Here is a 16,409-nt window from a genome sequence, read left to right as displayed (position 1 = left end):
AGGTTAGATTAAACTTATTTTTGAGTGTATCTGCATCGTAATCAAGTTCATTTAAATTTGTTTATGTTACGAGCGCGCTGCCATGCAAAAAGTCTTTTTCTCTCCCCTCTCTTGGAAATATTTCTAATTTTAGTACTCTTAAACACATTTTAGTACTATCAAACCACTAGTTATTTGTTACTTTGTTAATAGATAGCAACAAACTGCCTTTTGTTTGCCACTATATTCTTTTTCACTTGCCTTTATCAATCAATTAACCGCATTCAATTGCCAAACACTATTTGGATAACAAAAAGAATGCCATCACGTCCTCATACCTGATTCCATTACATCGGAATTCAATCAAAATGTCATCTTTGTGTTTTTCCACATAGCCTCCAGTACGCGAAGGTCCGGTAACACGTAGCGCCAGCAGAGCCGCCTCGCTTCACTCTCTATCCGATGCGTCCTCCGACTCCTTCAATCACTCGCCTGGTAAGTTTAAAGAGATTTTTATTGGTTCCCAATGGCCTATTTTTAATCCTGTCTTTCTGATTGGCCCATTCATCGTCTCAAGCAGAGTCATTGGACAACAAGATGAACTTTAGCAACCTGCTCATGATGTACCAAGATGGTGCGAGTAGTCCAGACTCCAGTGAGGAAGACAGCAAGTTGTCAATGCTGCCCCATCTGGCTGATTTGGTGTCCTACAGCATTCAGAAGGTCATAGGTTTTGCCAAGATGATCCCAGGCTTCAGGTACATTTTTTTTGTCACAATTTTGCACCAAAAAAAAACAGAATACTCCATAATATGGTCTTTTGTGATATGTCCATACCTGTCAACTCTTACGTTTTTTTTTGTGGTCATTTCGCGTATAACAACTTTAGTATGGGATTTTTTAAAGTACTATTAGTATTATTATTAGTAGTAGTAATATTAGCTTGCTTTAAGAATGACATGCATTCCCCTTTCACTATATAAATACAGCACGTCAGCAAGCAATGTACCCAAACAGTCAAGCTTTCACCACCATACAGTGCCATCTACAGAATCCTACATTTATTGCATATACAAGGCGCACCGACTGATAGGGCGCCCCATCCACTTTGGAGAAAATTATACTTTTAACTGCGCCCTATGTGAGTAAATATAAGCCGCGTTGCATTTGTACCGTATTTTCACGACTATAAGGCGCACCACCGCATTATAAGGCGCACCCTCAATGAATGACATTTTTTCCATATATAAGGCGCACTGGATTATAGGCGCCCTGTCTATTTTGGAGAAAATTTAAGACTTTTAAGTGCGCCTTATAGTGATGAAAATATGGTAATTGCTATTGACTTCCAGGTATGAAGAAGCACTCACTACACATTCACATCTAGAGCCAGCCATTGTTGATGTTTTGGACGTTTTTGGTATAAAATCTTGCAGTGGGGGAGGAGCTATATGATGGAAGATTTTGTAAACTAAGATGGCATCTGCATATTTAACAGTATTGTTTCACTTCAGGACTTTGTGTTCTTTTTAATATCCGACAGTGGTGGTTTTTTGTTTTTAGTTTTTTTCCATATATAAGGCGCACTGTCTATTTTGGAGAAAATTGAAGACCTTTAAGTGCGCCTTATAGTGGTGAAAATACGGTAATTGCTAGACTTCCAGGTATGAAGCACTCACTACTTTACAATCACCTCTAGAGCCAGCCATTGTTGATGCTTTGGATTTTTTTGTATAAAATCTTGCAGTGGGGAGGAGCTATATGATGGAAGATTTTGTAAACTAAGATGGCATCTGCATATATAACAGTATTGTTTCAGTTCAGGCGTTTTTTTTTTTTTTTTAATATCCGACAGTGGTGTTTTTTTGTTTTCGGTTTTCCATAAATAAGGCGCACTGTCTATTTTGGAGAAAATTTAAGACTTAAGTGCACCTTATAGTGGTGAAAATACGGTAATTGCTATTGACTTGCGGGTATGAAGCACTCACTACTTTACAGTCACCTCTAGAGCCAGCCATTGTTGATGTTTTGGATTTTTTTTCTATAAAATCTTGCAGTGGGGGAGGAGCTATATGATGGAAGATGTTGTAAACCAAGATGGCATCTGCATATTTAACAGTATTGTTTCAGTTCAGGCGTTTGTGTTTTTTTAATATCCGACAGTGGTGGTTTTTGGTTTTGGTTTTTTCCATATATAAGGTGCACTGGATTATAAGGCGCACTGTCTATTTTGGAGAAAATTTAAGACTTAAGTGCGCCTTATAGTCATGAAAATACGGCAATTGGTATTGACTTCCAGTTACGAAGCACTCACTACTTTACAGTCACCTCTAGAGCCAGCCATTGTTGATGTTTTGGATTTTTTTGGTATAAAATCTTCCAGTAGGGGGGGAGCTATATGATGGAAGATGTTGTAAACTAAGATGGCATCTGCATATTTAACAGTATTGTTTCACTTCAGGCGTTTGTGTTTTTTTAATATCAGACAGTGGTGGTTTTTCGTTTTTAGTTTTTTCCATATATAAGGCGCACTGTATTATAAGGCGCACTGTCTATTTTGGAGAAAATTGAAAACTTTTAAGTGCGCCTTATAGTCGTGAAAATACGGTAATTGCTATTGACTTCCAAGTATGAAGCACTCACTACTTTACAGTCACCTCTAGAGCCAGCCATTGTTGATCTTTTGGATTTTTTGGGTATAAAATCTTCCAGTAGGGGGGGAGCTATATGATGGAAGATTTTGTAAACTAAGATGGCACCTGCATATTTAACAGTATTGTTTCACTTCAGGCGTTTGTGTTTTTTTAATATCCGACAGTGGTGGTTTTTGGTGTTCCGTTTTTCCATATATAAGGCGCACTGGATTATAAGGCGCACTGTCTATTTTGGAGAAAATGTAAGACTTTTAAGTGCGCCTTATAGTCATTTTATTATCACTTAATATTGATTGATCAAGCTTGACAGTACTGTATTTCTATACGTGCTACAAACCCATGGTGCCAAAGTCTTATTATAAATGACGTCAAATCTCCTTGAAATACTTTTAACAGCCCGCCAACATTTGTTTCGCATATGTCAAGAGAGGCTTCGTAATGATTTCCGGACAAACAAGGCCTTTCTATAATGATATAGTCTTTAGCGGAACGCCCACTGAGCCTAGCGACGCATACGCCGAATAGAAATAAGACGGAACGAAACATAGTGTGCACTAAAGTGGTTATGACGACGCACAGAATGAATTCATTATGTTCAGGCAACTAAATATTCAGATTTATTTTCGTTTTTTGTCTTTCGTACGTCATGAATGAATTAGTCAAACGGAAGAAAAAGATAGGCTTTTATTTATTTTCATTTTTCCTCTATGAAGATGGAAAACAAATAAATTAAGATCGTTAGCAAAGGGGCGGCCATGAAAGTCAATTAGTTGACTAAATGGAGTTCAACCAGCAGGGGGACTATTAATTCCATATTTTTGTACAATATGATTCATTTGTGGCATTGGAGAGAGTTGATTAGCCGGTGTTTTTTTTTTTTTTTGGTGTTTTTCTTGGTGAGTTTGATTTATTTAATTAGGGACAGTATATATAAATGAATATATTTATATTCATGTTAATTAACTTATATGTATATGTGTAAGATTGTAGCTGTGGGCTAATTTCCATCTTTAAAGCCTTGTGTTGGTTGAAGATAAACGATGACACATACTAGACCAGGGGTGTCAAACATACGGCCCGCGGGCCGGATCCGGCCCGTCAGGTGGTTTGGTATGGCCCGCGGAAGAAAGCTGCATTGTATAAAAAAATATGAATTTTCTTTAAAATGTGTAGTTCTTGTATTATCCGCTAGGGGGTGGAGTGTTTTAGTATGTGCAGACAATATGAATTGACATTTATTTATGTTCTTATGTTATTCTTTTGTTCATCATATATTGTTCATAATGTAAAAGGAAAATTCTGTTAATAAACATTTTGATAATTTACTCTAAATTAAACTAATTATTAGTATTAGTAACTAATAAAAGGAAAAAAAGTGGGCTTATTGTTAGTTCAATGTCATTTTGCAATGAGTTTACTGGTCCCGCCCACTTGATCTCATATTAAGCTGGATTCGGTCCGCAGACCAAAGGGAGTTTGACACCCCTGTACTAGATCAAGGGTGGGCAAACTTTTGAGCCCGGGGGGGTCACATTGACTTTAAAAAATTTGACAGATGGGCCGGGTCAGCACAAGATACGATACTGATAAAAAAAGTGCATCCGTTAACAGTACATATGAAACAAAAACAGAAAAAACGGACTAAAGTATTAACATACTCATCACTCATCATTAAAGTCAAAAGTATAAAATACAAAGTACAGTAAAAGGGAATGTATTAAGAAATATTAAAATGTCATTTAAAAAAAGATAGAGGGGCTGTAAAACACGAAAAACGAATAAGAGTGGACAGAAATACTGCCACTGGCTTCCGCGTGACGACAAGAGAATAACATAAGAACATAAATAAATGTCAATTCATGTTGTCTGCACGTCCTAAAACAGCGCCCCCTAGCGGATAATACAATAACTACACATTTTAAAGAAATTTCATTTTTTTTATACAATGCAGCTTTCTTCCCCGGGCTGTACCAAACCACCAGACGGGCCGGATCCGGCCCGCGGGCCGTATGTTTGACACCCCTGTTGTAGATGTATAGCTCACAACAAAAATGTCTTTGACACCCTTGTTCTAACGGACCATGTAACTCTGTGTGTATGTTATGCAGAGAACTAACGGCAGAAGATCAGATCGCCCTACTGAAGTCGAGTGCCATCGAGATAATCATGCTGCGCTCCAATCAGTCTTTCAATCTTGAAGACATGTCCTGGAGCTGTGGGGGGCCGGACTTCAAATACTGCATCAACGATGTCACCAAGGGTTAGTTTCTCTAATTCGACCGTTGGGAGAGAATCGTAAACAATACGTATTTTGTATCATGTTATTCTTTGAGAGCCACACACTTAAGATTGAAAAGTCATCATACATGAAAATGTTGGTGCTCGGACGTTTGGTCGCCGGTCTTTTGGTCCGTTTTGATCGCCGGTCAAATGGTGACAGAGAGTTTACTGTTGAAACCAGCTCTCAAAATTATATTCATGAGAGGGACTTTAATATCTAAGAGAGAGACTTTAATACCTAAGTACTGTTGAAAACAGTAGATATTTAGATATTAAACTCTCTCTCATGAATATAATTTTGAGAGCTGGTTTCAACAGTACTTAGATATGAAATAGTACTTAGATATGAAATAGTACTTAGATATTAAACAGTACTTTGATATTAAACAGTACTTTGATATTAAACAGTACTTAGATATTAAACAGTACTTAGCTATGAAACAGTACTTAAATATTAAACAGTACTTAGATATTAAACAGTACTTAGATATTTAACAGTCATTAGATATTAAACAGTACTTGTATATCAAACAGTACTTGTATATCAAACAGTACTTGTATATCAAACAGTACTTGTATATCAAACAGTACTTGTATATCAAACAGTACTTGTATATCAGACAGTACTTAGATATTAAACAGTACTTATATTTTAAACAGTACTTAGATATTAAACAGTACTTAGATATTAAACAGTACTTAGATATTAAACAGTACTTGTATATCAAACAGTACTTGTATATCAAACAGTACTTGTATATCAAACAGTACTTAGATATAAAACAGTACTTAGATATTAAACAGTACTTAGATATTAAACAGTATTTGGATATTAAACAGTACTTATATCTTGAACAGTACTTGGATATTAAACAGTACTTGTATATTAATCCGTACTAAGATATTAAACAGTACTTGTATATTAAACAGTACTTGGATATTAAACAGTACTTGGATATTAAACAGTACTTGGATATTTAACAGTACTTAGATATTAAACAGTATTTGGATAGTAAACAGTACTTGGATATTAAACAGTACTTGGATATTAAACAGTACTTATATATTGAACAGTACTTGGATATTAAACAGTACTTGTATATTAAACAGTACTTGTATATTAAACAGTACTTGGATATTAAACAGTACTTGGATATTAAACAGTACTTGGATATTAAACAGTACTTGGATATTAAACAGTTTTTGGATATTAAACAGTACTTGGATATCAAACTGTACTTAGATATCAAACTGTACTTATTATATATTAAACTGTACTTGTATATTATACTGTACTTGTATGTTAAACAGTACTTAGATATTAAACAGTACTTAGATATTAAACAGTACTTAGATATTTAACAGTACGTATATATTAAACAGTACTTATATCTGAAACAGTACTTATATCTTAAACAGTACTTAAATATTGCTACAATGGTATGATTTTGCAAAAGGTGACGGAGTGTGTATGGATACGTGAGAGAGATTTCATGCTTGGAGTCTTGTTTTGGTGCAATAACGTCAGTATTGATGTGGTGCTTTGTAGCGGGTCACACTCTGGAGCTTTTGGAGCCATTGGTCAAGTTCCAGGTTGGCCTGAAGAAACTCAATCTTCATGAGGAGGAACACGTGTTGCTCATGGCCATTTGCCTGCTTTCCCCAGGTACGTTTGTCTTTACTTTCATCTTTTATAATGAAATGTTCATCATGTCTTGACATTATTTGAGGCTATGGATGGGTTAATGGGGCACCACGTATCCCCCAGTGTCAAAGTCATGGCCCGCGGGCCAAATCTGGCCTGCTGATCATTTTGTGTGGCCCGGGAAAGTCAATCATGAGTGCTGACTTTCTGTTTTAGGATCAAATTCAAATGAAGAGTATAGATGTATATTAGATTTCCTGATTTTCCCCCTTTTAAATCTATAATTGTATTTTTTTAATACATTTTTTTCTGTTTTTAGTTCAAAAATCATTATGTAAAATATAAAAATATTTTTTAAAAAGCTAAAATAAACATTGTTTGAGATATTTAAAAAACTGAATATTCAGGACTTTTAATTCAGTTCTTTTAATCCATTTATTAAAAAAAAAATCTAAATATTATATCTAAAATTGTCCGGCCCGCATGAAATCAAGTTGACATTACAGCGGCGCGCAGACCTTGGAATAGTTACGCTAACTACTAGCTAGCTACTATTTGAGAATGGATTGTGGCCGCACCGCATTATAAGGCGCACCCTCAATGAATGACATTTTTCCATATATAAGGCGCACTGTCTATTTTGGAGAAAATGTAAGACTTTTAAGTGCGCCTTATAGTCGTGAAAATACGGCAATTGCTATTGACTTGCTGGTGTGAAGCACTCACTACTTTACAGTCACCTCTAGAGCCAGCCATTGTTGATGTTTGGGATTTTTTTGGTATAAAACCTTGCAGAGGGGGAGGAGCTATATGATGGAAGATTTTGTAAACTAAGATGGCATCTGCATATTTAACAGAATTTCCCCAGTTCAGGCGTTTGTGCTTTATTAATATCCAACAGTGGTAGTTTTTTGTTTTCATTTTTTTCCCTTATATAAGGCGCACTGTATTACAAGGCGCACTGTCTATTTTGGATAAAATTTAAGACTTTTAAGTGCGCCTTATAGCTGTGAAAATACGGTATATGGAAAATCTCAATTCCGGTTTTCACTTATGCTCCTCCCACAGATCGTCCCGGCGTGCAAGACCACGGACGCGTGGAACAGCTCCAGGACCACATGTCGGAAACCCTCCAGGCCTACATCCGAGTCAACCACCCCGGCGGACGCCTTCTTTACGCCAAAATGATCCAGAAATTGGCCGACTTACGCAGTCTAAACGAGGAGCACTCCAAGCAGTACCGTTCTCTCTCTTTCCAGCCTGAGCATAGCATGCAACTCACCCCACTGGTTTTGGAGGTCTTTGGGGGCGAGGTTTCATAGCAGGGACCCCCCCCTGGGAAAGCCCCGCCTTCCTCACGGAGACTAGTGAGATGCATGAAGTTCAGAATTTCCGTGGATCTTGGATTTTAATCGCTCTAATGACGTCGTCCATTTACTCAACTGGAAAATAATACCAAGGCTTTTTATCCATCCACAATGATCACATAAGCCCAAACATAGAAACGACAGCCATTTTTAAAGAAAACCAAGACCAAGATGGAGAAAAAATGCCTTTCAGAAATTGATAGAAATGGAGCAATGAAAAAAAAACAAAGGAAAATGGAGGAAAAAAATAGTCTGCTTGGAGAACCCCACTTGGAATTCCTTGCTGGTCAATCAAAAGGGAATTTCTCCCCCCCCTCCCCCCCAGGAATGTATCATGCTATATAAATAATGTATAAGCTGAACTATAGAGAAACACAAAAAGTATTGTGTATATATATTTAAGATGATAGGTTTGCTTCAGAGGAAGTATTTTGTTGATTTTGTGTTTATTTCTAGCTGGCTTTCCCTAAATTTGGTTTGAGAGGAATCCTCAAGTAGTTTTTGTTTTATACAAAAATCTTAGATATATTGTAATTACTTCAAAATGTGTTCAGCTTTGTTTTGGTAGATGAAAAGTCGTTATTTTAGCGTTAATTCACACGTTTTTAGCTTGTCAAATAGTGAAAATAATTGAATTGAATGCTTTTAATGTTATTATACATGTATAATGAGATTTAAAGCAACAATCGGAGAAATTAATAATCAACAAATGATATATAAGTACCGTATTTTCTCGCATATAAGCCGTATTTGTCACCAAAAAAATGATGACTGAATTAATAGGGACAATGTGGTCATTAATTTCAAAATGGAGAAAATATTAACAGATAAAACGCTAAACAAAATATATTTTGACATCTATAAATGAAATCAAGAAAAAATATATTTTGCTTAAAATGTGATAAAACTTGCTTACTTGTGCGATTATTTTACTTAAGATTTTGCCTTCAAAGTAAAATATTTGTACTTTTATTAAAACCGGAATATGAAGGTGAATATTGTGAATTAGGGGGCGGCTTATACGAGAGAAATAGTCAAAATTCAACGACTTTAAGGCAATTCTTGGGGTGCGGCTTATACTCGAGAAATTTCAAAATTCAACGATTTTAAGGCAATTCTTGGGGTGCGACTTATACTCGAGAAATTGCAAAATTCAACGATTTTAAGGCAATTCTTGGGGTGCGACTTTTACACAAGAAATTACAAAATTCAACGATTTTAAGGCAATTCTTGGGGTGCGACTTGTACTCAAGAAATTGCAAAATTCAACAATTTTAAGGCAATTCTTGGGGTGAGGCTTATACTCGAGAAATTGCAAAATTCAACGATTTTAAGGCAATTCTTGGGGTGCGACTTATACTCGAGAAATTGCAAAATTCAACGATTTTAAGGCAATCTTGGGGTGCGACTTATACACAAGAAATTTCAAAATTCAACGATTTTAAGACAATTCTTTGGGTGCGGCTTATACACAAGAAATTGCAAAACTCTACAATTGTAAGAAAATTCTTTGGGTGCGACTTATACACAAGAAATTGCAAAATTCAACAATTTTAAGACAATTCTTTGGATGCGACTTATACACAAAAAAATAGCAAAATTCAACGATTTTTAAGGCAATTCTTGGGGTGCGGCTTATACTCGAGAAATTGCAAAATTCAACAATTTTAAGGCAATTCTTGGGGTGAGGCTTATACTCGAGAAATTGCAAAATTCAACGATTTTAAGGCAATTCTTGGGGTGAGGCTTTTACACAAGAAATTGCAAAATTCAACGATTTTTAAGGCAATTCTTGGGGTGCGACTTATACCCAAAAAAATAGCAAAATTCAACGATTTTTAAGGCAATCTTGGGGTGAGACTTATACGCAGGTGCGGCTTATATGCGAGAAAATACGGTAATCAACAACATACATAAGTAGAAAAGTCCTCAAATAACAACAACAAAAAAGTTATGTCAACAAAAACAACTCTGTGGTGCCCCCTATGAAATATTTATACCCAATATGTACTTGCACAAAAAAATTGTCCCCAAAAGTCCTGGAATATTTTGCACGTATTTATGCGGGGAAAAAAATATATTTGACTCTGACAATCCCTTAAAAATGTTTTTTAAAAAATGGCCATGTTTGGGAAAGCCAGCTTTATATGATTTGAAGGCCCCTCCTCTTCTCTGTGTCTTATTTTTAACCCGCATTGACAAGACAAATGCACTGTAGGGAGTCCCATACCGATGTGTGAAGAGTAGGACAACTTTTTGGTGGACCACAAGGGGGCGTAAGGTCAGGCCCTGAAATTCTCGATTGTTTTTAAAAAAAAAAAAAGTTTTTGTTTTGTTTTTTTGGACCTGTGAAGTTTATAGACGCTAAAAAAGCAGCGAATCGTTGCTCGCTGTTAACTCAGGGAATTTTTTTTTGGTTGAATCCGATCTTTTGACCATATGTCCAGCGTAAGCTTACAATCAGAAAACAACGTTTTTGAAGCTCTTTGAATCACTGTGATTTCAAAATCGTACCCAGATAATGGCTACTGTAAGCTAAAAATCGTTAATTTAATCATATTAGTCCAGGCCTCCAGACTTTAAAAGTTAAGATAATAATAATCTAAGTGCATTATGCATAAACCTTAAATTTTAGGAAAACAAATCCAATCATTTTAATGTTAAAAACTAGCTTTTCAGCAATTGAAAAATTGTATAATAATAAATATAAGCAAATTTATGACTAATTTATGAAAAAATTACTATTTTTGGAAATTTAAAAAAAAACACAAAACAATAAAAAAATCAAAACGTCATTAAGACCATGTATATACAAAAATGTACCATTTTTTTTAAAACAAAAATGTTGGCTAAATGACCTAAAATGTGATGTCCTCATATTAATTTTAATGCTATCTATATTTAAATTATTGATTCTAATCAAGTCTAGAAATTGTTTAATTATAAAAAATGTTTGACCATGCAAATATTTTCCAAAGTCATATTTTTAACAAATGTACACTTAAAAATAGCCCAGAAATAACAATATGTAGCAAAATAAATGCAGATACCAGAGGCCACCACTAGGGGCAATGTGACGTATGCTAAATTGCACTAAAATGATCCAATATGTGAAAACACAAAGCTAATATGAAAAATTATTCCAAAACTATGCAAAATAAAGAGGAATCTGCATCAAATTGTACTAATAATAAAAATAATCCAAAACACTCAAAATTTAAAATAAATAGTCACTTTCTATTTTTGTATTTTTACCGAATATACATTAATATAAAAAATTAACAAAAAATATATTTAAAAATCCAATAAATGCAATCAAAATGAAATATTTTTTTTCTAAAGCCCTGCTAACAGTGTATTCTTTTCCTTCTAAATTCAATTTAACTATATTTTTTGCCATTGGTGGCGCTAGACGTCAAATCCATTGTGCCCTACAAAGAAAATTTCCATTCACCTGAACTTAACTTAACTTAAGAGCAAACGTTGTATATAAATTCATTTACAACAAAAACAAAAAGTAGAAAAAAAATGTACTTTTTGCCGAGCGATTAAAAAAAAAAAATAGAAAAAATTACCGACTTGGCAGGCCTAGCGCTCCCCCTGTGGACAAGCTTTGTAAATACCACTTGCTCAATCTGCCCTGTACATAAAAAAAAAAATCCTGTCGGCAGATTATACGAAAAAAAAATCAAAAATGCATTTCCGACTTTTCAACCCGAACTTTCATGTGGAATTCCGACAAAACTGATGACAAGTATCCTGTTTCAAATCAACAAACCCGTACTTTATGGAAGTTCTTTCTTGCTAGCGCTAATCCGCATTCCCCCTAAACTAGCCATAGCTTTTTTTCTCCGGCTGGGAATTTTCATGGATTTCCGACTTCTTGGAGCCTATTTTTCATATGCTTGAGCAAAACTGGGGTTTTCAACAACCCGTTTTTCTACCATCATACATCTTTACAGGATTTAAAGCTAGCCATATCAACCATTAGCATAATGGTCAACCCCCACTGCCTCAACTTAACTTGACATTTTGAGGGTTAACCAGCATGGGTGTTAAAGTTAACCTTATCTTTAACCCTTTTAACCTTCTTCATAACAACCGACAACCGCCTCTTCATCTTCAGGAGCCATTATTGCAATCGACAAACTCACCACAGCTTTAACTCAACGACAAACATCATCTTAACTCTGAAAACAAACAAATGATACACGAATGAGATCTAAAACTCACCCCATTAACCCTTTATCGGACTTTGACAAAGCCTTGGATGGAAAATCAAGAAGGATTATCGACTGGGGCCCGGGATTGGTCGCTTAACTGGTCGCCTGTTGGACCCAAAGTGTGATGATGTCTAACTGACTTAAAAACAAAACATAATGTTTCTAGAAAAAGGATTAGTTCGAGTTTTTGAGGGAGGCAGGGAATTGAAATCTTGGACTTTTTGGGGTGTTTGAATCCCAAAACCGTTGAGTCCTAAGATGACTCCGCCCAGGTTCGCAGCACCACCTCAGTAGCCTTATTTGGGGTGCTTTTACACCCGGCTTTCTTTGGTCCCTTGGTAGTAGAATAGGAGTCAGAAATTAAGAAGTTTTGCCCCCAAAAAATGCAAAAATTTGGCTTTTAAAGCCACACAAACAATCAAAATGGAGTACAGTAATACCTCGCTACTTCACGGATCCACTACATACCTGTTAATTTGTTTTTTGATCATTTCAAATTGTGTACGCTGTATAACAACTTTAGTCCGTCTACAAAAAAGTACGTTATTCTTGTAAAACCGATCTGGTTTTACCCATTTCGGCTCTAATCCGGATTATCTCGGTCGCTGGTATGAAAAAGTCATCGTCGATTGCTAATATTGTCATGCTTTAAGTATGAAATGTCACATTTTCTCTATTTAAATATAGCGTGTCAGCAAGCAATGTACCCAAACAGTCGATCTGTCAGCGACAATTACAGAATCTCGAATTTAGTTTATACAAAAAGGCCCACCGACTGATTTAGATGTGGGTAAATATGTGCCGCGTTGTGTTAGCATGGTTTATTAGCGCTTAATAAGGGGAATTGATATCATTAACAAGGGGAGCAATTGGCCGAAGTATTTTACTGTAAGAACAATAATACAAACATGAATTACACATGTCACAATTGAGAGTATTTCACTAGCCACTAGATGGCAGTGTCTCCCTTTGGGAAGTAAATCATAGTAAAGAGCGGGTTTTAAAAGCCCTGTATATTCCGTTTTTTATATAGATCTTAAACAATGTTTATTTGAGCTTTTTTTTAAATAATTTTTTAGATTTCACAAAATTATTTTTCAACTAAAAACACAGAGAAAAATGGATTAAAAAATTACAATTATTGATTTAAAAGGGGCAAAATCAGGAAATTTAATATATATCTATACTCTTCATTTTAATTTGATCCTAAAACAGAAAGTCACCACTCTTTACTTCTACTTTAGTTTTTACAAAATTATTTTTGAACTAAAAACACAGAAAAAATGATTTAAAAAATTACAATTATTGATTTAAAAGGCGGAAAATCAGGAAATTTAATATACATCTATACTCTTCATTTTAATTTCATCCCAAAACAGAAAGTCAGCACTCATGATTTACTTTCCCGGGCCACAAAAAATGATGCGGAGGACCAGATTTGGCCCGCGGGCCACCACTTTAACACATGTGGTCTAAATTCTATTAAATAGACATCATAAAAAACATTATTCGCCCACTCAGGAATACAATTAACCGCAATAAACGAGATTTTACTGCACATCCATGTTCCAAAAATTCAACAAATCTCACCAAAAATCCAAAGTACATGAAACACAACCAAAACTCCACCACCCAAATTCAAGCTTTCCCCCCTCTCATCATTTCAGCTGCAGTTCCAACAATGACCTGTGATTGGCAGCACTGAGCAAAACATTCGCAAACAAAAAAACTAAATAGAGCAGTCCACTACGAGGGCCAAAAACTGGTTTACAAACTCACTGGGACCAAAGAAAGCCAACTAAGGTGGTTAAAGCACCCTTACCAAAAACCTCTCACTACACACCACCAAAACCGGATACCTCAAACATGTACAAAATGACTTTTGGTGTAATTAGCTTAGAAGGGAACCAAACATAAAACACTCTCTCATCCCGGATGACCGTTTTTGGCCAGTTGCCATTCGACTGGTCGCCGTGAGTCGCATTTTTTTCATCCTAATTAGCAGATCATCACTTTTTTCTGCGTTAACCAGACACGCATACATACTACCTCTCCCTTTAGCACATACTACATTCAGTATACAGTATATTTGCAGTCATTTTCTCTTTTTTGAGCCTTTTTTAAAATGCTGGATATTTTTTTTAACTTGACATATCACACACAAGATGATAAGCTGACAAACTCGCTATGTTTATGAATTTTGAGAGCCTACAAATTCGGGTGGGTTGATCCGAGTGATAAAATGTCTTAATTTACACCAAAAAAAGCAAGATTTTTTTTTTAAAAAAATTTTTAAACAAAATTGAAGTTCTCAGTAAGGATTAAACAGTAATTTGCCGCAAATGTCTATCAAAAAGTCCAAACTAATCTGACAAAAGCATACCTGTCAACTTATACGTTTTATTTTTATCATTTCAAATTGTGTACAATTTTTGTACAGGATTTTTTGAAGTTTTTTTGGGAAAACTGATCTGGTTTTACCCATTTTGGCTCTAATCTCGATCATTTCGGTCACCTGTAGCCAACAAAAACTGATTTTGTTATGCTTTAAGCATGATATGGCTTTTCACTATATTAATATAGCGTGTCAGCAAGCAATGTCAAGCTGTCAGCGTCATACAGCAACCTCTACAGAATCTTGAATTTAGTGCATATACAAGGCGCATTGAATGATTGGGCGCCCTGCCCACATTGGGGAAATTTTTTTGTGAATATATTTTATTATAGATTAATTAGGACAATCATTTCTATTGGCTGAAGTTGACAGGTATGCTAAAATTCAATTAAAATTGAGTTAAATTACAATGTAAAAAACTCAAAAATTAATAAATAAAATGTAAATTGGAAGGAGAAAAATACTATTTTTTTTTTAACTGATTTTATTTTGGCACCTTAAAAAAACATTGCTGATATCTAAAAAAAAATCAAATAAAATTAATAAACATTGCCTTGAAAACACTCAATACATCTTTCAAATAAGTATAGCAGTACTGTGGTTTGAATAGTTGTACTATTTCACATTTCAAGTGGTATTATTAAGTATTTCACTCAAGGGTTTTTGACTATTCTATACGAGAAGTCCGCATATATTTTTTTAACCAATACAAGGCACGGAAAAGCCGGCATGGCTAAAAAATAATACTTTTGAAGGGAAAAAAACAAACAATTGCAATATTTTTTGGTGGTCGGAAAATAACATCACAAAAATAGAAAAGTAAAATATGGTGCTGATATCTCAAAAAATACTTTATTAGGGGAATGTAAAAAAAAAAGAAAAAATATACTAACCTGAAAAAGTACGAGACCAGCTACCGCTAATAATCATGTACAGAAATAACATTTCTTGAAAAACATTTTTTTGCTCATAATATTGTCTTGATGTGAAAAAAATATGCAGGTACGAAGCTCTACTTAAACAAAATACTTTTCAAACTGTCTTAAAATTGTAAAAAATTAAATAAAAAAACAGGCAATTTGAGGGAAGAGCTATACATTAGCATTCTTAGCTAAAGGTTCTCAAATGCTACTTTAGCGCCTATTTTTCTTCAAACTTTACTTTTTGAATTGTAAAATATGGATTCTACTTTCTAACAACAATACACATGCCTTTTTTGTGCTTTTTTTCCACTGTGAAAAACCCAAACTTATAAAATTTCCCTCATTTTCGCATGCTAACGGCTAACAAGACACTTTCTCCGTTAGCCTTTAAAAAAAAACACATTTCCAAACCAAAACTCCAATCTTTAACGCTTATTCCTTTTCTCCATATGTTTAAAAAAAATCTGAATGCTGCTTTCATCATAAAAAAAATAAATCAACTTTTATTTATTTATAAACAATAAACTGTAGTTAAAAAACCTCATTGAAGATGTCACATGACCTCAAATTTGGCCTATTTCCGACTTCAAGAGCATTTAAAAAATACATAAATCTTATTTTTAAGTCATTATAACTCATTAACTGTCATAAATGCTCACAAATGTCCAATTTATTTAACTGGGAAACCCGGCACTGATCATTTGCCCCAATTTTTAAGCCGCAAATTGTAACCAATGGCTGTAGTTCTTGTCTCGCTACCTCTTTTTGAACCGAAATCCGCTAGCTCGCTTTTACTCCACCTACATTTAGGCCACACCCATTTAGGCCACGCCCATTTAGGCCACTCCCACACACTCTTTCAAATGCAGAACATCACAGTGCACTTGTTTCTCTCTCACCAGCAGTTTTTTGCCAACGATGCACTTGTACGTTAATTTTTATT

The 16,409-nt window shown here is 34.9% G+C and overlaps 1 protein-coding gene across 3 annotated transcripts in view; it reads left to right on the top strand.

Annotated features, from left to right (window-relative positions):
- Positions 1 to 8,945, top strand: part of LOC144201360 (vitamin D3 receptor A) — a 43,033-nt gene extending 34,088 nt beyond the window's left edge. For 2 of the 3 annotated variants that reach the window (XM_077723922.1, XM_077723930.1), the window contains 5 exons: positions 375 to 474; positions 557 to 737; positions 4,742 to 4,893; positions 6,463 to 6,579; positions 7,627 to 8,945. In XM_077723922.1, coding sequence (XP_077580048.1) covers positions 375 to 474; positions 557 to 737; positions 4,742 to 4,893; positions 6,463 to 6,579; positions 7,627 to 7,880 — 804 coding nt within the window. In that variant the 3' untranslated portion in view covers positions 7,881 to 8,945. The remainder of the gene's footprint in view (positions 1 to 374; positions 475 to 556; positions 738 to 4,741; positions 4,894 to 6,462; positions 6,580 to 7,626) is intronic. The other variant, XM_077723939.1, reaches the window with a different exon arrangement.
- The last annotated feature ends 7,464 nt before the right edge of the window (positions 8,946 to 16,409 follow it).

Source organism: Stigmatopora nigra, chromosome 1 (assembly GCF_051989575.1).
Source record: "Stigmatopora nigra isolate UIUO_SnigA chromosome 1, RoL_Snig_1.1, whole genome shotgun sequence".
NCBI lineage: Eukaryota > Metazoa > Chordata > Actinopteri > Syngnathiformes > Syngnathidae > Stigmatopora > Stigmatopora nigra.
This window is presented reverse-complemented; position numbering and strand designations above follow the sequence as displayed.